The sequence below is a fragment of the Propithecus coquereli genome, unplaced genomic scaffold (assembly GCF_000956105.1).
Source record: "Propithecus coquereli isolate 6110/MARCELLA unplaced genomic scaffold, Pcoq_1.0 Scaffold12, whole genome shotgun sequence".
NCBI classification, from domain to species: domain Eukaryota; kingdom Metazoa; phylum Chordata; class Mammalia; order Primates; family Indriidae; genus Propithecus; species Propithecus coquereli.
The window spans coordinates 13,382,291-13,405,181 of NW_012136080.1; the positions used below are offsets into that span (position 1 = coordinate 13,382,291).

At 35.4% G+C, this 22,891-nt stretch overlaps 1 protein-coding gene across 2 annotated transcripts in view; it reads left to right on the plus strand.

Annotated features, from left to right (window-relative positions):
* The window catches only part of NCK1 (NCK adaptor protein 1), a 100,419-nt gene that overhangs the window by 55,934 nt on the left and 21,594 nt on the right, over window positions 1-22,891 (plus strand). Inside the window, exon 2 of one of the 2 annotated variants that reach the window (XM_012664603.1) lies at window positions 17,783-18,026. In XM_012664603.1, the coding sequence (XP_012520057.1) occupies window positions 17,801-18,026 (226 nt within the window). In that variant the 5' untranslated portion in view covers window positions 17,783-17,800. Of the gene's footprint in view, window positions 1-17,782; window positions 18,027-20,583; window positions 20,703-22,891 lie in introns of those variants that run through there. The other variant, XM_012664610.1, reaches the window with a different exon arrangement.

A 22,891-nucleotide genomic window follows, 5' to 3' on the forward strand; every position in this document is an offset into this window, starting at 1 on the left:
AGCTGTTAGAAGGGGGCTCAGAGGAGTTCCACTAAAGTTTGGTCAAAAAGAGTCTTTGTTGTACATTACCTTCTTAGCTCCTTTCTTGTGATAGTTTTTTTAGTATTCTCTGGCTCCCAGTGACCCCTCTTCCTGGTTTATCTGGCGAGAAAGATTGGGTTCTCTTAGGGTTTCAGTCTCCCATGTTGTTTGGTTCTGGGCCTGACTGTACCTACCTCCAGAATGAAGTGGTGAGAAAAAAGTAGTGGGCACCCTTCCTCCCCATTGCACTATCCGATCTCCTTTTATCCAGAGGGACAGATTTCTCTTGGGTTTTTAATGTATGTGCCATCTCTATCATTTTGCCAGCAGTGCAGATCTACACCTAAGGCTGACTTTGAAACAGTACTAGGTGAGAGGGGGAAAAAAAGAAAAAGGGGGAAAAAAAAACCCTCCAGGGGATGTAACCCACATTCTCTGGCTTTCAAGAGCCTTTCTTCCTGTCTTTTGGCCAAATGGGCTTCTTAAGAGTTTTTTTCTGACTGCATCTGCTGTGTAATTCTCTATTCTGCTTGCTTTTGGGTCAAAGCCAGGAAATAAAATAGAGGGACTGGGAGGAAATCAAAAGGAAATATCGCTGCTGTATTTTTCAACTTGAAAAAAGACCTCCCCCCCCACCCCAGTCTGCTTGCTGTTATTTAGAGTCCTTAAGACAGATATTTTTTGTATTTTTTTTCCAGACATTTTAGTTGTAATCAATTAGAGGTTTTGGTGGGCTTATGCCCACCTTCGCTAGAATTAAAAATACCAATGAATTTTAACATAATAGTACAAAAAGTTCATTGATACTTTTAGATTCCTTATTGGAAACTAATGTATAAGAAACTCTACCACTTGTCAAGTTTTGGTGTAGTACCAAAAAGAGAATACCCGTGATAATCTGAAAAGACTTTAAGGTACTCTTCCTTTTTCCAACTACATATCTGTGTGAGACCAAGTTTTCTTATGTTTGTTTTGTTTTGTTGAGACAGGGTCTTGCTCTGTCATCCAGGCTGGAGTACAGTGGCATAATCATAGCTGACTGCAGCCTCAAACTGGGCTCAAGTAATCCTCTTGCCTCAGCTTCCTGAGTGCTTGGGACTATAGGCGCATGCCACCATGCCTGGATAATTTTTAATTTTTTTTTTTTTGTAAAGATGGGGTCTTGCTATATTGCCCAGGCTAGCCTTGAACTCCCAAGCTCAAGTGATCCTCTCACCTTCGCCTCCCCAAGTGCTGGGTTTTCAGGTGTGAGCCAACATGCCCAGCCAAGTTTTCTTAATATATTCAGCCAAAATAACATATTGTGGTACATTAAATGCAGAAATAGGTAAGAGAACCTACCTGTTTTCTATTACGTCAGACATTAAAAGATTTGCAAATATTTACGATAACATCATTCTTTTTACTAGTGTTTTTGTTTTGGAAAATATAATTGCTTTCATAAAAATATGTTGAAATGTGTTGGGTTAAATATTTTTAATTATATTAATAAGTATCCTGAGATTTTCTGTTTTAATTCCTAATGTGGTAAATATTGATAGATATGACCTATACAAACAAAAGCTCTTTGGGGTCCTCAGTTTTTAAATGTGTGAAGAGGTCTTTGAACCCCAAAAGTTTAAGAATTGCTGATCTAATAAGTTTCCATGTGCACTCCTTTTCTGTTTTTGGGGGTTTTTTTGTTGTTGTTATTTGACGCCACATCAACAGCAGCAAACTTTTCTTTAAGAGGCAGCGTGGTAATTGAAAGTATGTGGCCTGGCATGGTGGCTCACGCCTGTAATCCTAGCACTTTGGGAGGCCGAGGCGGGAGGAGTGCTCAAGGTCAGGAGTTCAAGACCAGCCTGACCAAGAGTGAGACCCCGTCTCTACTAAAAATAGAAAGAAATCAGTTGGACAACTAAAAATGTATAGAAAAAATTAGCCGGGCATGGTGGTGCATGCCTGTAGTCCCAGCTACTCGGGAGGCTGAGGCAGAAGGATCGCTTGAGCCCAGGAGATTGAGGTTGCTGTGAGCTAGCCTGATGCCACGGCACTCTAGCCCAGGCAACAGAGAGAGACTCTGTCTCAAAAAAAAAAAGAAAAAACAAAATATGTGAACTCTGGGGAAAAGAAAAGTCCATACATTTGACTCCCAAATTCCACGAGTTATTTTCCAAAATTAAAGCCATTTAAATTCATAGCCTTTTAATCATATAAGGATAATACTTTTTAAAGGTGAGGTAATACTTTTTATTGTGAGGGAAATCCTAGGATAGTACCTGGATTATGGACATTCAGCAAACATTCCTTGTTATATATTTTTTTTTAGCAATTCCTAACCTTCATGAGGGAATGCAAACCTCTAATCTAAGCCAGTAGATATTCTTAGTTTAAAATGGTATAATTTATGAAGATCTCTAGAACAGTAAATGCCATGTTGTCCTTATTGACATACTGAAATGATTGAGTTCTTTAATCCCCACTGGGTGCCTATTCTTGTGATAACCAGATCAGAAAAGTCCAGGAGTATGATCAGTGATTGTGTATAGGTCCAGTTTGGGAGTGAGATTGGAGGTGAATTTGAAAAACAAACTGAGATCAGGAAATAAGTCCAGGAAGAAAAGGCAAGCAGGGTATGGGTGCTATAACCTGGGCCTGATGTCAAGTCTGGGATCTATGATGTTGGTATAATTAGAGCAGGGCAGGCAGGCAGTGGGGATCAAAATAGGCAGTTCAGATTCTGTATGGGAAATCTAACATTTGATGTCAGGCAGGAATTGGTTGGACACTGGTTGGTGAGGCTCCTGGGTTCAGGTGCCAGGTACATGGACACATAGACAAAAGGATAGGAAGGAATCCAGTTCCTTAAAGCAAGAGTAGGGCCCAGGAACATCCAAGTCTAAATATCATGAGTGTAGTTGGAAACAATGATCTAAAGCTTTGTGTAGGAAGAAATAGAGTATTAATTGAGTATCTTTACAACCAGGGCTTTGGGCTGGATGAAAAGACAGTGGTCACTTCATATTTAATTTATATAAATTGAACTAAGCATGGCTAAAAGAGAGCAGAAGAGAAGTGGTTGTTAAAATAGTGCAAATGTTCTACCCATCATTGTGCTCTGAGTGTCTGCTTCAGAGTACGCATGTAGGACACATCACTTTATTTCCGCAGCCACAATTGCTGTTCCTCTTGCAGTGTAAGCATCTTATCTCACTATGATTCTTGGGTTTAAAGATACTTATTTGCCCCTACTATCTGGACTCTAAATTCAAGTTAACTCTTTACCTGGTGCTTAACTGAAGAAATGGTCATCAAAGGAAAGTTAAATTGTAAGTGGGGTGTTGTTTTTTCTTTTTGAACTTTATATACTGGGTTTAGGTTCTAGTTGTGATTCTTCTGTAAAGCAAATTTAATTTTATACCTGCTTTCTTCTCCACCTCCCCCATGTTTCCTCATCCATATTTTGTTTTCTGAATGCCAGTTCTTATTAGCTAGCTTTCATTTGGTTTTCTCTGTTTTTATAGTGTATTTTAGAAAAATTAAGCATATGTACCTATTGTGAAATATTCAAATCACACATATCTGTGGGATAGGGAGTGAAAGTCTAGCCAGTCTACCACTTACTAAGGCTACCTACTGCTGTTTATAGTTTGATGTATATCCTCCCAGAACTTTTTAATGCATATATAAACATAATAGGAATTTTTTCAAAGTATAATTATAATATACTGTTTTGGAACTTGCATTTTTTGATTAATATTTCTTAGACATTTTATCATACCAGTACTTACAATTTAGACACTCTTGGTCTAGATTTTATTCCTAAGTTTTTATAATTAATAGCAGTGCTGCATCAAAGATTGTTATGCACATGATTTTGGATACTTGCATCATTTTTTCTTGTGGTATATAGATCACGATTTCAAAGAAATGTGCATTTAAAATTTTGATAGCTATTGCCAAAATTTTCTTTTAAAATTCTGCTTTGAGATATAGTTTGTTGACAAGGCTGCGAGGAAATAAAGACAACATATAAAGCCAAAAAAAAAAACAAACCCACTTATAATTTAACTTTCCTTGATGACCGTTTCTTCAGCTGAGCACCAGATAAAAGAGCTAACTTGAATTTTAGAGTCCAGGTAGTAGGGGGAAATATGTATTTTTAAAAAGACAAGCGACAAACTGGGACAAAAATTTTGCAACTGACATCACAAGGGGCAAACATTTCTACTTTGTGGAGAGCTGCTAAAAATCGAAAAAGAAAAGCCACACCATAAGGAAATGGGCAAAAGATATGAACAAGTAGTCCATACAATAAAACAAATGTAAATGTCCCTTAAGTATGGAAAAATGTATTCAATTTCAGTGTAATAAGAGAAATACAAATACAAACTGCTCTGAAATATAGCTTCTTAGCAAGGCTGTGAGGAAATAATCACTGATATATTGTTGGGAATATAAAAAAATAGAGTCTATGGACAGAGAATTTAGCAATATCTCACAAAATTATGTAAACCTTTATTTAAACTCAGCTTGCTTTCTTTTATGACTCTTACCCAAAGATACACTCAGAGAAAAATAAAATATATACGAGCCTATTATTGCAGCGTTGTTTAATCCCAGAAGACTGGAAACAACCCATTGACCATCTGTATCTAGTTGAAGAAATACTGTGGCATTTCAATGATGAACTACTGTGTAATTGATAAAATGTATATTAGCAAAGAAATTTCATACGCTGCCATGAAGATATATCGTTAAACTAAAAAAAGCAAGGATCAGACAATGTACATAGTGTGCCCCTCTCTTTGTGTATGTGTGTATGTTTTGTGGGTGGAGATGAAAATTAGAATTTTCAATTTTCTTGTATACTTACATATTCAAAAAGAAACAATGGAAACATAAACCAAAGCAAATTTAAAAATAGTATCCCCTGGGTGAAGGGAAAGAAAAGAGAGAGTGAGTGAGTATGGAAGCAGACCTCTCTGAGTATACCCTACTTGATTGTTTAACTTTTAGAATCACTTAAATGTTTTATATAATTATGAAACAATTAGATTTTTAAAAGGGAAAATTAAGTAATCTTCAAAAAAATGGAAGCAAATGAACCAAACAATATATCCAGTTGGTGTCATAACCACACAGAAACATATTCTGCCTTTCCTGTAAGGGTTTTTAGGAAAATCAAATAATTAGGCAAATTTTGCCTTCTAGAACAGTCATAGTTTCTGAAAGCAAGTGGAGCTAGCCAATCATCATTTTGGAAATAATTTTGACCCCAGGTAGTGATCATCGATGGCTGATAAAATCATTTGGTAAGGCTTGATGGGGAACTTTATAATGGGTAAATCAGTTCAATCTACCATTCATTATTAACTTCACTGAAAATGGTTCTGCCAGACATAGTGTGCCTCCTAATATATGGCAACAAGAGGTACACAAGAATACTTTTGAAATATTCTTCCAACAATAACCAAAGAACCTAGAAAAGGAAAAAGCCTTTAGAAATAATTACCAGTTTATAGGAGCTAGGGGAACACCATGAAGATACACATCAGCCAAATCCATGATGTGGAAAATGCTGCAGGACAGATGAAGGCAGTTGTTCTTGTTTTTTTAATTCATTTACCACTGAACAGAAGGCATAAAGCCAATTTCCTTAACAAATAAATGACATGGAAAGAGTGGGGAAAGAACAGTGTCATAGATTAAAAAGACTTAAAACATATTAGGTAAAATGCAGTATATGGACTTAATATGGATCCCATTTTAAACCAACTGTAAAAAGATTGTTTAAAAAATTCACTCAGCAAAAATTGAACATTAATATTTGACAAAATGAGAGAAGTGCCACAAAGGTTCTTCATATACACATTTTCGGAAGAACAAGTTTTAAAAAATCTATCGATAACTGAATTTTAATATAATTGGTTTTATTTGCAATGTATTTTTATGCATTTAAAAACATGAGTAGGTGTTATAGGCTTCACCACACTGCCAAAAAGGAGGAGGTGATCCATGGCAAAAAGAAGGTTAAGACCCCCTTGAGGAGGTGTGGGTTTTATCTCTTAGTACTTAAATCATAGGATTCCAGTTCTCCCACCATAAATTAGGGGGGATAGGTGAACCATAAAGGCATAATATTGATAATTAAAGTTGGGTGATAGATACAGGATTCATTGTATTATTCTCTACTTCTGTATATGTTGAAAATTCTTATAAATAAAAAAAAGCTTTATATAAATTTTCAGTTATACCAATAATGTAGTAGAATGCCCATTTTTGTACATTCTGGGGAACACTAGGTAATATTGGTGGTATCATTGTCATTCTGATAGGTAAAAATGATATTTGAGTTTTAGTTTTAATTTCTTTAATTATAAATACATTTAGGATATTTTTGAACACCTTTTGACCATTTGTGTTTTCTCTTCTGTAATTGCTCTTGACGTTTGCCAATTTTTACACTTATTATCTTTTATCTTTTGTATGAACATTAAGTATATGATGGGTATTAAACACTTGAACATATAAAAAATATTTCCCCAAGTTTATTAACCTTTTAACTTTTTGTTGTTGTTTTTGTTTTTTTTGAGACAGGGTCTCTCTCTGTCACCCTGGCTAGAGAGAGTACATTGGCGACATCGTAGCTCACTGCAGCCTCAAAGTCCTGGGCTCAAGTGATCCTCCTGCCTCAGCCTCCTAAGTAGCTGGGACTAGAGGCATGTGCCCCCACACCGAACTAATTTTTCTATTTTTTGTAGAGACGGGGTCTTCCCGTTGCTTAGACTGGTCTCGAACAACTGACCTCAAGTGATCCTCCTGCCTTAGCCTCCCAAAGTGCTAGGATTACAGGCATGAGTCACCACATAGGCCTTAACTTTGTTTTTTGATGTCAGTAGTAGGTACAATAATGGCTCCCCGAAAATGTATATGTCCTAATCCCAAAAACCTGTGAATGTTACCTCACATAGTTAAAGGGACTGTGTGGGTATGATTAAATTAAGACTTTTGAGATGGGGAGATTATATCCAGTATTATCTTTATGGGCCCAATATAATTATAAGGGTCCTCATAAGAGGAAGACAGAAGGGTCAAAGTGAGAAAAGAAGATGTGATTACTAAAAGTCAAACTGAAGGTCAGAGTGCTATGGCCACAAGCCAAAGAATGAGGAAGTTGAAAAAGGCAAGGAATGGATTCTCCCCTACATTCTCCAGAAGGAACACAGCTTTCCTGACACTTTGATTTTAACCCGTAACACCCATTTCTGACTTCCAGAGCTATGAGATAATAAATTTTTGTCTTTTTAAGTCACTAAGTTTGTGGCAGGAGATACTAATGTCCTTTGCTGTACTGAAGTTAAATTTTTTTTTCATTTTATGGTTTTTAACACTGGAATCATAGTAATAAAGGATTCCCTGTATCAAGAATATGAAAATAGGCCAGGCACAGTGGCTCACACCTGTAATCCTAGCACTTTGGGAGGCTGAGGCAGGAGGATTGCTTGAGGACAGGAGTTTGAGACCAGCCTGAGCAAGAGTGAGACACCAGTCCCTATAAAACATAGAAAAATTAGCCAGGCATGGTGGTGTGGACCTGTAGTTCCAACTCCCCGGGAGGCTGAGGCAGGGGATCACTGGAGCCCGGGAGTTTGAGGTTGCATTGAGCTATGATGATCCCACTGCACTCTAGCCTGGGCTACAAAGTGAGACCCTGTCTTAAAAAAGGAAAGAAAGAATATGAAAATAGTATTTCTATATTTTATTTTTTTTGTTTTTTTATCTTTGTCTTTAATCAGTCTTTTATTTTAATTAAGCTTTTTATTTTGAGATCATTATAGATCCACATGCAGTTGTAAGAAATCTTAGCACTCACTGAGAAATCCAGTGTATACTTTACCCATTTCCCCCCAGTGGTAACATCAGTAAACTGTCTCAACTAGAATATTGATATTGTCAAGGTACAGGACATTTTCACCACTGCAAGAATCCTTCATGTTGCCTTTTTATAGCTACACCCACTTCCCACTGCTCCTTTAACCTCTAACAACCATTAATCTATTTTATTCTATATTTTTTTCATTTCAAGAATATTCTATAAATGGAATCATATAGTATATAACTTTTGAGATTGGCTTTTTTTCACTGAGCATAATTTTGGAGGTTCATCCAGGTTGTTTTGTGTATCAGTCGTTAGTTCCGAACTCTTTTTGGTATGGATGTACCACAGTTTCACCATTTGCTTGTTAAAGGACATTTGGGTGGTTTCCAGATTTTTGCTGTTACAAATAAACTTACTATAAACATTCAGTAAAATTTTTTGTGTGACGGCAAGTCTTCATTTCTCTGGGATTAATACCCAGGTGTGCAATTGCTAGGTTGTATGGTAGTTGTGTGTTTAGTTTTACAAGAAACTACCAAATGATTTTGCAGAGTATCTATACCATTTTACATTCTAAACAGCAATGTATGAATGATCCAGTTTCAACTTATCCTTGTTAGCATTTGGTATCATCACTCTTTTAGCCATTCTGATAAGCATATGTGGTGACATCTCAATGTAGTTTTAATTTGCATTTTCTTAATAGCTAATGATAATGAATATCTTTTTACCTGCTTACTTGCCATTTGTACATCTTCAGTGAATGTCTCCATGTCTTTTGCTTATTGTCTGATTGGATTTGTTTTTCTACTATTGAGTTTTTCCTTTTGTGAAACTTGTTTGTAGTATCAAGTCTTTGTCTAGCTCTAAATCTTGAACATTTTCTCTGTTTTTTCCAAAATTTTATAATTTTACATATATTTATTTGTTCATTTAAAGTTTACTTTTTTAGAGACAGCATCTCTCTCTGTTGGCAAGGCTGGAGTGCAGTGGTGCAGTCATAGATCACAGTCCTCCAACTCCTGGGCTCAGGTGATCCTTCCGCCTCAGCCTCCCAAGTAGTTAGGACTACAGGCATAAGCCCACTACCATGCCTGTGTTATTTCAGTGTGATCCATTGAGTTAGTGTTTGGATAAGGTATGAGATTAGGTCAGGGTACTTTTTTCCCCCAGCCTATTGTCCAATTGCTTTAACATTTATTAAGATGGCTAGTTTTCCTCTGTTGAATTACTTTTGTACCTATGTCAAAATTCAGTGGGACGTATTTGTGAGTCTATTTCTGGGTTCTCTGTTCTGTTTCATTGCTCTGTGTGTCCTTCCCTTTGCCAATACCACACAATTTTGACTACTGTAGCTATAGTAAGTCTTGAAATTTGGAAAACTGATTCCTCCCATTTTATTCTTCCTTGAAAAAAATTTTTTTAGCTGTTCTATTTTGCCTTTGCATATAAATTACAGAATAATATTGTGTATATAGACAAAAAAGTTTTTGCTGTGATTTTTGTTAAAAATTGCATTAAACCTGTTCATCAATTTAGGGGAAAATTGACATCTTTACTATGTTGAGTCTTCCAATCCATGAATATTTTTATTTGTATCTTTGATTTTTTCATCAGCATTTTGTACTTTTCAACATATAAATCCTCTTCGTGTTTTGTTAGATTTGTACCTCCTTTCTTTTTTTTCCTTTTGTTTTTGGGTGATTTTACATAGTATTGTATTTTTAATTTTGGTGTCTGTGTGTTCATTGCCAGTATATAGAAATACAATTGATTTTTGCAGCTTGGTCTTATATCCTGTGTCCTTGCTGAATTCACTTGTTAAATTACTTGATTGGTTAAAGTTTGAGCAGTTGCCTTATTTGGACTATCTCAGTGGGAAGTTCAAGTCTATGTAACTTAATAATGCCCAGTCGGCTGCTGGTGATTAGGTGGAGCTTACATTTTAATTTTCTTTTAAATTCTCCGTTATGTTTACTTTGTAGAAATCCAGGGTGTTAGAGCCACCTCAATCTAATGGCCTCTATTTAATTATTTTTAACAGTATTAGGAGTTCTTTTTGTAGATTTCCTTGGAATCTTCTGTGTAGTCATTTGTGTAATCTGCAAATACGGATAGTTTTATTCTTCCTTTCTGATCTGTATGCCCTTTGTATTCTTTTCTTGCCTTATTGAACTAAATAGAACTTCCATCACTATGTTGAATAAGAGTGGTGAGAGTGGACATCCTTGCCTTGTTCCTGATCTTAGGGGGAAAGCATCCAGTCTGTCACCGTTAAGTATGATTTTGGCTGTACGTTTTCTGTGCGTGCTATTTGTCAAGTTGAGGAAGTTCTCTTCTATTCCTGTTTTTCTGAAAGCTTTTGTCAAGTATAGGTGTTGAATTTTGTGAGATGCATTTTCTGTATCAGTTAATATGCTAATGATTTTCTACATTATCTTGTTAATTTGGTGGATTATACTGATTAATTTTTTAATATTAAACCATCCTTCCATCCCTGAAAAAAGCCACTTGGTCATAGAGTGTTAATTCTTTTTATATACTGCTGAGATTATGTAGAATTTGTGTCAGTTCTTTAAATATTTGGTAGAATTCTTCAGTAAAACCATTTGGACCTGGAGATTTCTTTAATGGGTAGAGTTTTTTAAATTATGAATTGCATTTTCTGATTAGTTTATAGGGCTGTTCTAATTATCTCTTTCATATTGGGTATTGGGGTAATTTGTATCTTTGAAGAATTGGTCAGTTTTCTCTAAATTGTCAAATTTGTGTGTATAGAGTTGTTTGTAATATTCCCATATTATCCTTTTTGTCCTTATTATCTTGCAGAGTCTATAGCGATATCTTCTAATTATTAATAGTTTTTTAATATTATTAATTTTTGTCTTTTTCTTGCCTGAAGTTTGTCAATTTTATTGATTTTTTTAAAGAACCAGCTATTTCATTGATTTTTCTCTGTTGTTTTTCTGTTTTCAGTGTCATTGATTTCTGCTCTTGATCATTTCTTTCTTCTGCTTGCTTTAAGTTTATTTATTTATTTATTTATTTCTGTAATGTGTTCTTGGGTGGTAGGAGCTTAAATTACTGATTCGAGGCTTTTCCTCTTTCTAATTACATGCATTAGAATTTCTCTCTCAGTGCTGCTTTAGCTATGTCCCCCAAATTTTGATAGATTCTATTTTCATTTTTATTCATTTCAGTGTAAAGTCTGATTTTCCTGGAGACTTCCCATTTGACCTGTGGATATTTAGAAAGTGTGTTGTTTAGCTTCCACATGATTGGTGATTTTCCTGTTACCTTTCTGTTAATTGATTTCTGGTTGATTCCGTTGTAGTCAGAAAATATACTGTATGATTTCAGTTCTTTTAAATTTGTTGAGGTTTGTTTTATGGCCCAGGATATCTTGTTATTTGTTCCCTGGGCACTTGAAAAGCATGTGATTTCTGCTGTTTTTGGGTGGAGGTTCTGTAAATGTTGATTAGAACCTATTGGTTGAAAGTTTTGGTGAGTTCTTTGATATCCTTGTTGATTTTCTATCTGGCAGGTAAAAGTTCTGGTTCTTTAATTGCCTTTTACTTAACCCAGTGGAAAGGTTGGAGTGCCTTATTATTACCTTTGGAGCATTGGAAGTAGGTTTCCTACTCTTTGCTGGTGTGGGTGGGGCCACAGTTTTTTCTGTGGTGTTTGACTGGAGTAGGGCAGTTAATTGTCTAAAAGTTTTCTGTCTTGTTAGATTGACCCTTTTTGGTTCATTATCTGGAGAGCACAGGTTATTGCTATTTTATTTTTTGTTTGTGCCCATTGGTATTTCTAGGTTGCCATCATTTACCCCCAAGTTCTGGGATATATTAGGCAAAAATAAAAGCTAGGGAATTCACCACTATGTCATTCCTTGAGTCCTGAGGTCCCTAGCTGATCTACCCTCTTCTCTTCACCTTTCAGAGTCTTCTTATGTTTGTTTTATGTAAAGTGTTCAGGGTTTTTAGTTGTACTTAGCTGGAGGAATAGGGAAAGAACAATTATTTTATCTTCGAAGTGAAAGTCCTCTAATTTACTTTTGTATGTTGCGTGAGGTAGGACTATTTTTCCCAAGTAGGTAGCTGGTTGTCTTAGTATCAATTATTGAATAACTCATTCTCCTCTAATAACTTGAAATGCCACTCATCGTATACATATATTTGTATCTTTATATATACAGCAGTTACTTAACTGACTTGCCTGATTAAATAACGTCCTCCATTTGTTATGAAGGATACAACCTGATAATCTTGGCACATTTCCAGTCCCACTGATTGAATTGAATCTGCTTACAAGATTCAGATGTAAGGTTTCTTCCAAGTATATTTCTTATTATAATTTTATATATTATATAAACAAACAAAAATAGTGCTAAATGAGGGTTGTTTTATAAAAAATAAATTGAGTGCTTTGGATGGAGTTATGAAAAGAAATCAGTATAAAAAATTGCTTGCTTTTGAATTAGGTCAGTTGAGACCACTGTAAATGTTTGGGGGGGGCGGAATACACAGAAATCTCCTCTGTATTCAGATTGTGTATCACCAGTGCTTTTAAGTACTCCATCTACTTTTAAAAGGTCTAAAGTAGAACTCACAACTTGTACATTAGAGAAGAGGGCTTCTAAAGCTACCTGTGTTCAGTATATGTGTTTCCTGAACCTCAATCTATATTTTATTAATCTGTTTCTACACCGGTATTATTTTAAATTGCCTTAGCATTTTTAGCACATTTTGCTATCTGATAGGGTAATTTTGCCTAGAGTGGGAATTTTCAGTTGAAAGAAAACCAAAACTGTCTTATACAATAAAGAGGTTTATTAGCTTAAGGAACAGGAGGTTCATAGGGCAGGCTTCAGTGCTTATTTTAGCAATTCTGGCTCTATTTCCTATCAGCTCTCCTTTAGCTTGCTTGATAATTTGATCCGCTAGCTGGTGATAAGATGGCTGCAGTAGGTTCCAGAGCTCTCACATCTACCTGTTCATGACAGAATCCACAGACAGTCTCTTACTATGTTTCTCAAGAGCCAGTCAACTCTACCCTAAAATCCCTAGTATACTTTTTCTTGCACCTCATTGGCCTTAATTGGGTTAATGTGGAATAACCTAGCAAGGAAAAGATGATAACTGGTTTATATAGGTTCTCAGTTCTGGTTGTACATTGGAGTCACTTGGGTAGTCTTAAAAAATGCTAATACCAATTTTCCAAATTTTTGTTTAAAGTTTTACATGTTTACTTTTCTAGATAAATTTTAAAATCATTTTGTCATGTTTCAAAATTCTATTCGGACCCAGAATTAAATTTCATTAAGCTTATAGATTAATTGGATTGGAGCAGGAGCCACAGGAAGGAATCAGAGTCAGTGCCCAGGTATCCCTGAAAAAATACTTCTCTGCTTTCAGCCTTCTTCCAGTGTCTCAAAAAACCTATTGCTCAGTCTCGTCGTTTTTTTACATCATGTACCAGTAATTATTTAGACTTGGTTATAACTCTTCATTTTGAAGTAATTTCAAACAAAAGTTGCAAGACTGCTAATAATTTTTTTTTCTGGCTTCTCTCTGCTCATATCATTGTTTCTTGAATACCACGTTGTCCTCCTTTTTTCTTTTCTTTTTTTTTTTTTTTTTTAATATTAGTTGTTTTGCTGCTGTACATACTTGAGTCATTGTGCCTGAAAAATGTGTCTACCTTGTTTACACACTTGAATGCCAGCAGATGTTGAATACTAGATTAAAATGCATTTCCCTGAGAACTCTGAAGAACTTGCGTCATTGTCCAGGAAAGAGACTGCTTACTCAATATCCAGAACAAAAAGCTGAATTTACTTGCTTGAAAAGCCAAGGATAGCTGTTTTATGTAAAATAATCTCTCTGAAGAAAACAGAACTGATCTGGTTGTGACTGGTTTGATCAGGAGTGAGGTTCTGGAGTGAGATTGGCTTATAATTTTCCTTTCTTCTGAAAGAGTTTGTATTAATATAAATTAGAATTACTCGTTCCTTGAATTTTAATAGAACTTGCCTGTCAAACCTCTGGTCCTGGTATTTTCATTATGGAAAGATTTCTTTAATGATCAGTTCAATTTTATTATATTATTTCATTTTTTCTATAAATTCGTGCATTCACTTGTTTTCAGATTTATTGATAAAATTGTTCATAATGTTGCCATTCCTTTTAGATATCTGCAGCATCTATAATTGTGACTGCCTTTCATTCCCGGTACTTGGGTGTACTTTTTCTTTTTTTTAACTGATCAGTCTTGCTGGAACTATGCCAGCTTTATCCATCTTGGTAAGAACTACAAGCATACCTTGTTTTATTGCACTTGGCTTTATTGTGCTTCACAGATACTGCATTTTTGACAAATGAAGGTTTATTACAATTTTTCATTGAGTAAGTTTGTTGGTGCCATTTTTCCAACAGCATGTGCTCATTTCCTGTCTCTCCGTTACAATGTGGTAATTCTTGTAGTATTTCAAACTTTTTCATTATTATGTCAATTATGGTGATCTTTGATCAATGATGTCTGGTGTTACTATTGTAATTGTTTTGGGGCACCGTGAACTGCGCCCATATGAGATGGCAAACATGATCTGTAAATAATTTGTTTTCTGACTGTACCATACACCGGCCAGTCTCCCTTCTCTCTCCCTCTCCTTGGGCCTCTTTATTCCCTGAGACACAATATTGAAATTAAGCCAATTAATAACCCTACAATGGGCTCAAAGTGTTCAAGTGAAAGGAAAAGTTGCATGTCTCTCACTTTAAACCAAAAGTTAGAAATGATTAGGTTTAGTAAGGAAGGCTTGTTGAATGTCGAGATGGGCCAAAAGCTAGGCCTCTTGTGCCAGCCAGGCAAAAAGTTAAAATGCAAAGAAAAAGTTCTTGAAGGAAATTGAAAGTGCTACCACGGTGAACACACAAATGATAAGAAAGCAAAAAGCAAAACAGCCTTATGGCTGAAATGGAGGAAGTTACAGTGGTCTGAATAGAAAATCAAACCAGCTACAACCTTCCCTTAAGCCAAAGCCTAATCCAGAGCAAGGTCCTAATTCTCTTCATTTCTATGAAAGTTGAGAGAGGTAAGGAAGCTGCAGAAGGATGTGAAATTGGCAAAGGTTGGTTCCTGAGGTTTAAGGAAAGAAGCCATCTCCATGAAAGTGCAAGGTGAAGCAGCAAATGCTGATATAGATAAGCTACAGCCAGTTATCCAGAAGATCTAGCTAAGGTAATTGATGAAGGTGCTACACTAAACAGTAGATTTTCAATGAAGACAAAACAGCTTTCTATTGAAAGAGATACGGTGGTCTAGGACTTTCATAGCTAGAGAGGAGAAGTCAGTGCCTGGCTTCAAAGCTTAAAAGGACAGGCTGACACTCTTGCTAGGGGCTAAAGCAGTTGGTGACTTTAAGTTGAAGCCAGTATTCATTTATCATTCCAAAAATCTTAGGACCCTTAAGAATTATGCTAAATCTACTCTGCCTGTGCCATATAAACGGAACAACAAAGCCTAAATGACAGCACATCTGTTTATAGCATATTTTAAGCCCACTGTTGAGACCTACTCAGAAAAAAAAATTCCTTTTAAAATACCATTGCTCAATGACAGTGTACTTAGTCACCCAAGAGCTCTGAGGGAGATGTACAAGGTTAATGTTTTTTCATGCCTGCTAACATAACATCCATTCTGCAGCCCATAGATCAAGGAATAATTTCGACTTTTAAGTCTTATTTTTTAAGAAATATATTTCGTAGATAGTGATTCCTCTGATGGATCTGGACAAATTAAACTGAAACCCTTCTGGAAAGGAATCACCATTCTAGATGCCATTAAGAACATTTGTGATCCATAGGAGGAGGTCAAAATATCAATGTTAAGAGGAATTTGGAAGAAGTTGATTCCAATCCTTATGGATGACTTTGAAAGTTGTTCAAGACTTCAGTGGTTGGAGTCACTGCAGATGTGGTGGAAATAGCAAGAGAATTGGAATTAGAAGCGGAGTTTGAAGATGTGACTGAATTGTTGCAATCTCATGATCAAACTTTAATGGATGAGAAGTTGCTTCTTATGGATGAGCAAAGAAAATGATTTCTTAAGATGGAATCTGCTCCAATGTAGATGCTGTGAACATTGTTGAAATGACAACAAGTGATTTAGAATATTATATATAAACTACTTAGTTGATAAAACGGTGGCAGGGTTTGAGAAGATTGCCTCGAATTTTGAAAAAAGTTCTAACGTGGTAAAATGCTGTCAAATAGCATTGTGTGCTACAGAGTAGTCTTTTGTGAAAGGAAGAGTCTTATCGATACAACAGATTTCACTGGCGTCTTATTTTTAGAAATTGCTGCAGCTGCCCCAACCTTTAGCAGTCCCCACCCTGATTAGTCAGCAGCCATCAACGTTGGGGCAAAATGCTCCTCCAGGGAAAAGATTATGACTCTGAAGGCCCAAATGAGCATTAGCATCCTTAAGCAATAGAGTATTTTTTAAATTAAGGTACGTACTTTTTTTTTTTTGACATAATGCACACTTAATAGATGCGACGATAGCTGGGTGCAGTGGCTCATGCCTGTAGTCCCAGCTACTCGAGAGGCTGAGGAGGGAGGATCACTTGAGGCCAGGAGTTAGAGATCAGCCTAGGCAACATAACAAGACCACGTCTCTAAAAAATTTTTCTAAAAAAATTAGCCAGACACGGTGGCTCACACCTGTAGTCCCAGTTACTAGGAAAGATGAGATGGGAGGATCACTGGAGGCCAGGAGTTTGAGACCAGCCTGGGTGATATAGTAAGATCCTATCTCTTTTAAAAAAGAAAAAACAAAAGACTACAGTATAGTGTAAATATAAACTTATATATGCACTGGGAAAAAAATTTGTGACTCACTTTATTATTTGCTTTATTGTAGTAGTCTGGCACTGAACCTGCAGTGTCTCCAAGGTATGCCTGCACCTTTTCATTTTATTGAGCCCTTCTGATATATCTTTTCATTAAATTCTTTTATTGTATTATTTCATTTGTTTTACTTAAAAAAAATCCTTCTTAACCGTTTTAGATGGTCAGTTCATTAATTTATTTTTACATCTTTTTATTTTCTAATGTAACTACTTAAAACTAGAAATTTCCCTCTATATCCTCCTTTTGCTGCACCCCACAAGGTTAGGTGTATAGTTTTGTAATTACCATTTACTTCTAACTAATTTCAGAATTCTATACCATTTCTTCTTAGACTCATGAGTTTTTTAGAAGTTTCCAAACATACATAGCTTTTAAAAATCTGTGTTTCAGTTACAGCTGTCAGAGAATATGGTGTAGGATACCAGTTACGTAAAAGTTGTTGAGACATTCTTCATGGCCTGGCATTTGATCAATTTTTGTACACGTTCTGTTTGTATTCTTCTGTTTGGAAGCAATATTCTGTATATTTCTATTAAATCAAAATTACTGATTGTGTTATCAGTTCTTCTCCAGCCTTAATAATGTTTTTATCTCTTTGTTTTATTCCTGAGATAAATACATAAAAAAATTGTTCTTTGTGATAATGGATTTGTCAGTTTCTCCTTGTGTTTCCACCAATCTATTTATTTTGGAGCTATGTTATTAAGTACATATAAGTTTAGATCTTACATATATTGAGTAGAACCTTTGTCATCGTGTAGTGAACTTTATTACTAATAATGGTTTTTGCCTTAAAATTATTTTGTCATATTAATATAGGAACACCTTTTTCTTTAAATTGGTGTTTGCCTCATGTATTTTTCCATATTTTTTACTTTCAATCCTTCAGTGTCCTTAGATTTTTTAGGTGTGTCTCTTTTAAAAAGTATGTAGAATGCTACTATTTCAACCTTATATAAAAATATTTTCTATTTGTTCACAGTGCTGAAGCTGCTGAAAGATGGCAGAAGAAGTGGTGGTAGTAGCCAAATTTGATTATGTGGCCCAACAAGAACAAGAGCTGGATATTAAGAAGAATGAGAGATTATGGCTTCTGGATGATTCTAAATCCTGGTGGCGAGTTCGAAATTCCATGAATAAAACAGGTTTTGTGCCTTCTAACTATGTGGAAAGGAAAAACAGTGCTCGGAAAGCATCTATTGTAAAAAACCTAAAGGATACCTTAGGTAAGATATTTTTGTATTAACAGAACAATAACTTTCTTTTAAATGGATTTTGGACCTTAGTTCTTTGTGTAGCATTCTGACAGCAGGGTGCAGAATTGACTTGAAAGGGCCAAGACTGTAATTTCAGCTAGACAAGATAGATTTGACTCATAGCAGGTGTTCAAGCCAGGAGACCAATGAATGGTCATAAGTGTTAGCAAGCAGTTTCTGTAAATCTAGGCCCAAGTTCAAAGGTTGAGCCAGAATGGTGCTAATGAGCTGAACTTATTCTGACTTTGTAGCAGGGTTCTTTGAACCATGACTGCCTGTTGGAATTTAGACTTACAGGCAGAATTGCCTCCTTGGCATGAAGACAACTTACTTTATATGGCTTATTGCCGAATTTTAACATCTAATGGCTTACATTTTGAACCTCAGTTTAAAAAACAAACCATCGTTGTATTCTATTTGGTAAGAGTTTTAAACTGTGGATCATTAATTACTGTATGTTAGCATCTACAGAGCTGATCTCTTTCCTGTTTTGTTTCTCTTTTCTCCCCCCCTTTCTTCCTCTAAAGTTTTAACTTTTTAAATTTTTATTGGCCTTCATTAGGGCCCGAAACAGCTTCACATTGGGCTTGGCTAAGCCAATAGGAAGGAAATATGCATGGGTGAGAACTGGCCTCTTCTTTTTTTTTTTAATTTTAATTCTCCTTAGCTGACAGGAAGGAATTGGGAGGGATAGAATTTCATTTTTGGTATTCACACAAGCATGCTGTTGCTTAATGGTTCTTTTTCTATATGTGGGAAAAAAGTAAAATTTCTCCTTGCAAAGACAGTTTGGGAACAATATATGAAATATTATTGACTCACTACTTTACATTAGTTTTTATTTCTTCTTTTCATTTTTTTAGAGACAGGGTCTAGCTATGCTGCCTAGGCTGAACTCGAACTCTTGGCTTCAAGCAATCCTCCCAAGTAGCTGGGACTATAGATGTGTGCCACTGTACCTGGCTTAGTTTTCATTTCTTATTCAACATTATTGTTACTCTAGACTAGAATGATTTTTCATTGTCAGCAGTAGAAAACAAATATTTAATGTTTTTAACCATTGTAAAATAGCAAAAACTAAAATACAGTACAATTCAAAATAAGATACGAAGTAATGGAGTATCAGTTTCTGAACTAAAAATATTTCCAGTGTTCTAAAGGTAATTTAACAGGTGTAGTCACAGTGATGTTTAACTGCAGAGGTACCTTTTTTCAGATTTTAAGATTTTGCCAATAATACCATTATTTTAATATATTATTTTTGAGACAGGGTCTTGCTCTGTTGCCCAGACTAGAGTACAATAGTGCAATCATAGCTCACTGCAACCTCCAACTCCTGGGCTCAAGCGATCATCCTGCCTCAACCTCCCAAGTAGCTAGGACTACTTGGATATGTATATGCCACCATGCCTGGCATATTTTTTTAGTTTTTGTAGAAACAGGGTCTTGCTATATTGCTCAGGCTGGTCTTGAACTTCTGGCCTTAAGCAATCCTCCCATCTTAGCCTCCCAAAGTGCTGGGATCCCAGACATGAGCCATCATGCCCAACCCTATTTTTAGTTTTGAAATGGAGGGGAAATCAGGGATTTTCCTTGAATAGCAGAAGAGACCAGAGGTAAAACCAGAAATACTTCTGGTTTTATAAATACTAGATATTTATTTAAAGCATGTCGATTAGAGATATTGAGGAAAATTAAGGTTTCTATTAAAGTATGCCTCATAGTAATGAATGCATGGAGCGGACTAGGAATACCTAGATAGACTTTTCGTTACTTTTTAAAAGGTTACTGATATCCTGGGACTACAGAAAATGTGGCAGTAACTAACAAATGATAGCTAAATGATATCACAGAGCAAAGAGGAAAAATATCTGAGTTTTAGATGTTATTATATATAAATCTAAAACCTCAATTAAATATAATTGTGATTATTTGTTAATACTCCTGAGAAACCTTCCATTATTTTCTGACATTACTGAGGCAATTTTATCAAAGTTTTATCTTTATTTAAATCTTAGGAAATCTCTCTTCACTTTATTACAATATTATAGTTATTGCTACCTGTATTCCAGGATGCTTGGAAACATTTTTTTAAGGTAGTGATCTGTGGTTAGCCTGTGTAATGATGTAAATCCACCATTTGCATTAGACAGCCTTTTTTCCCTTTTCTCAGAATTTTTGCACCTTTTTGGTAACTTAAATGTCCCATGGAATAAATGGATTTGTTTCACAATGATTTTGCTGGTGGAGACATTGTTTGAAAGTTAAGAAGAAAAAGGAAAAAACACGAAAGGATGAAAGTGTATATATTTTTAACTATTAAAAATTATATGTGCCTTAAAGCTTCTTTTCAAATAGGTCTGAATAATAAGGTCACATTTTTGGCCATCATGACTTTACTCGTTTTACTGGTTCTGTTATAGTTCAGGGGGAAAAAAGTTTTAGAAAGGGAGAATCCTCAGAAAAACTTTCTGTTGCTTGGGTGTGGGCCAGGTCACATGGATTGGGTGTGGGAAGTTTCAGTGTTGCAGAACAGACCCGGAAGCTCACTGAAAATTATCCTGAGCTGTGTTAACAAACTGGCAAAAGAGAACACGGAATTTTTATTGAAAATGGACTGGTTAAACGTCTTTAAGGGTTTTTTCAGTAAGTTAATCTATTTATTAAACCCATTGTTTTCTTGTAGTTTTTGAATTAGATTTTTCGCTTTTGTGAATTTAAAGGAAAATTGGAGAGAACTTGGTGGGTTTATATAGGCTGCCACATTATGTCGTTTATGCAATATAAGCTAAATGATTGGTGATATATCAAATAATAGCAGTTTTAACTTTGTAAGTAAAATAATTTAAAAATGTTTTAGTGTGAATGTTTAAATAACAAATAGGGAAAGGATATAAATGGTTTGAGTTTGATGCAATTCTAATTCACTAACTTTCACTTAGCACAGACATTTGAAGTGAATTAAAATATAAACATATTAAAAACATTGGGAAGTAAAGGATTAGGTGAACAAAATCTTTCATCCTTGACCTTTGAATTAGCATGATATTGTTTTATTATTTTTTACTTAGATTGTAGAGGAACAGTGTAAAGATAACTTTAATAAAAGTACCAGTAAAAAAAAAAAAAAAGGATGTTTTGATTTAATCAGTACAGGATTGGTAGAAGTTACTGTTTTGTGAACGTGAGATTTGATATTTTGAAGTGAGTTCTGAGAGTTGCTGTATACAAAGGATATGAAATAGCGAATTTTGGGGGCTGTTTTTGAGTTCAGGTCATGAAGTGATACTAATACTAATTTACAGGAGCCTAATTTGTGTGTCTACCAGTGGCCTTTTTATGATCTTATCATAGTGAACTTGATTTGATCTCCTTGAACATTTGCTTGGTGTTTCTAGAAAAATGGACAGAGGAATTATTGTAAAAGTCCCATGCACAATGAGCCTAAGGAAACAAAGAGTAATCTGACGAGAGATTCCAGGGAAAAGGGCAAAACAGAAAAGGAGTAAGCACTTTGTTGAAAAAGAATGTTGTAATTGTTATGCGAAGACTAATTTGTTTCTTTAGTTAGCCTTGGTGGCTTAGTGAATCCCTCTGGACTATGTCTTTTAACTTCCGTTTACTTTTTGTGGCGTTATTAAAATTTCAGATCTTTGCATTTTCATTTTTTTTGGGTTAGTTTTCCTTTTTACAGTGATCCCCCAACCTTTTGGCTCTAGGGACTGACTGGTTTCATGTAAGACAGTTTTTCCACAGACCAGGGCAGGGTGGTGGAGCTCAAATGGTGACACAGCCTGAGGGTTGGGGACAGTGGTTTTAAAGAACTTACTAATTTATTCATTCATTTGTTTATCAGTATATTTTCATTGAGAGCCTGTTGCAAGCCAGGCAAAAATCATAGAGTGAAAAACTAATACTACCTCTAGCAGATCCTACATTCTGGTGGGGAAGTAGGTGATGGTTGTTATTTAAGAATAATAATGCAGTGGATTTCATGTCTAGATTTGGTCATAAGTGATATTGACCATAAATCAACCAGAAACGGTATTAAAAAGAGTGTAAAAAGAATATGTTATATCATTGATAGAGTAATTTAATATATATCATCATATATAAATGATATATAAAGCTAAGTGCTTTACATATACAGTGATAAAATTACCATTCTCTCTATGAATCTTAGGAATTTGATAGTGAATCTTAAATGCATTTGTAGACCAAGGTCAGGATTTGAGCTTTGTAACAAAGATACTCCTTTCCACAATCCCTGTAGCACTCCAAAATTTTTATTTATTTTGCCAGGCAGCTTGTCAGACTAGAGACACCTACTCCCTGAATGGACTTAAAAAGTAGAGGAAACAGGATATGTGCTGCTTGTGTGGTAGCCAGAATACCCTTGAAAACAAAAATTACACAGTGTTTTAGATAAATCAGAAGATAATAAAAAATAATTTATTTCATGTAGATGAGATGAAATGGAAATACAAAAATTTTAATAAAAGCCAGTGATGGAAAGAATACCATATATTTATATTTAGAATTCCTTAGTTCTGCTCCCAGATATACCACTTGCTAGCCATGTGGCCTATGATAAATAACTAAACTTTCCTGACTTCCTGTTCCTTATTTGTAAAGGAGAGAGTAGGGCAAGACTTGATGATCCTGGAAAGTCCCTTCTAACTCTCTAAGTCTTAAAGTCTTGGTAAACAACTAAGCAGTCTTGGGTGTGTCATAGGCATCAAGAAATCAATGAAGGAGAAATTAGTTTTGATGAAGTAGGAACATAAGAACAGAATTGTAGTTCACTAAGGAATTAGAAGAAGCCATAGTACTTT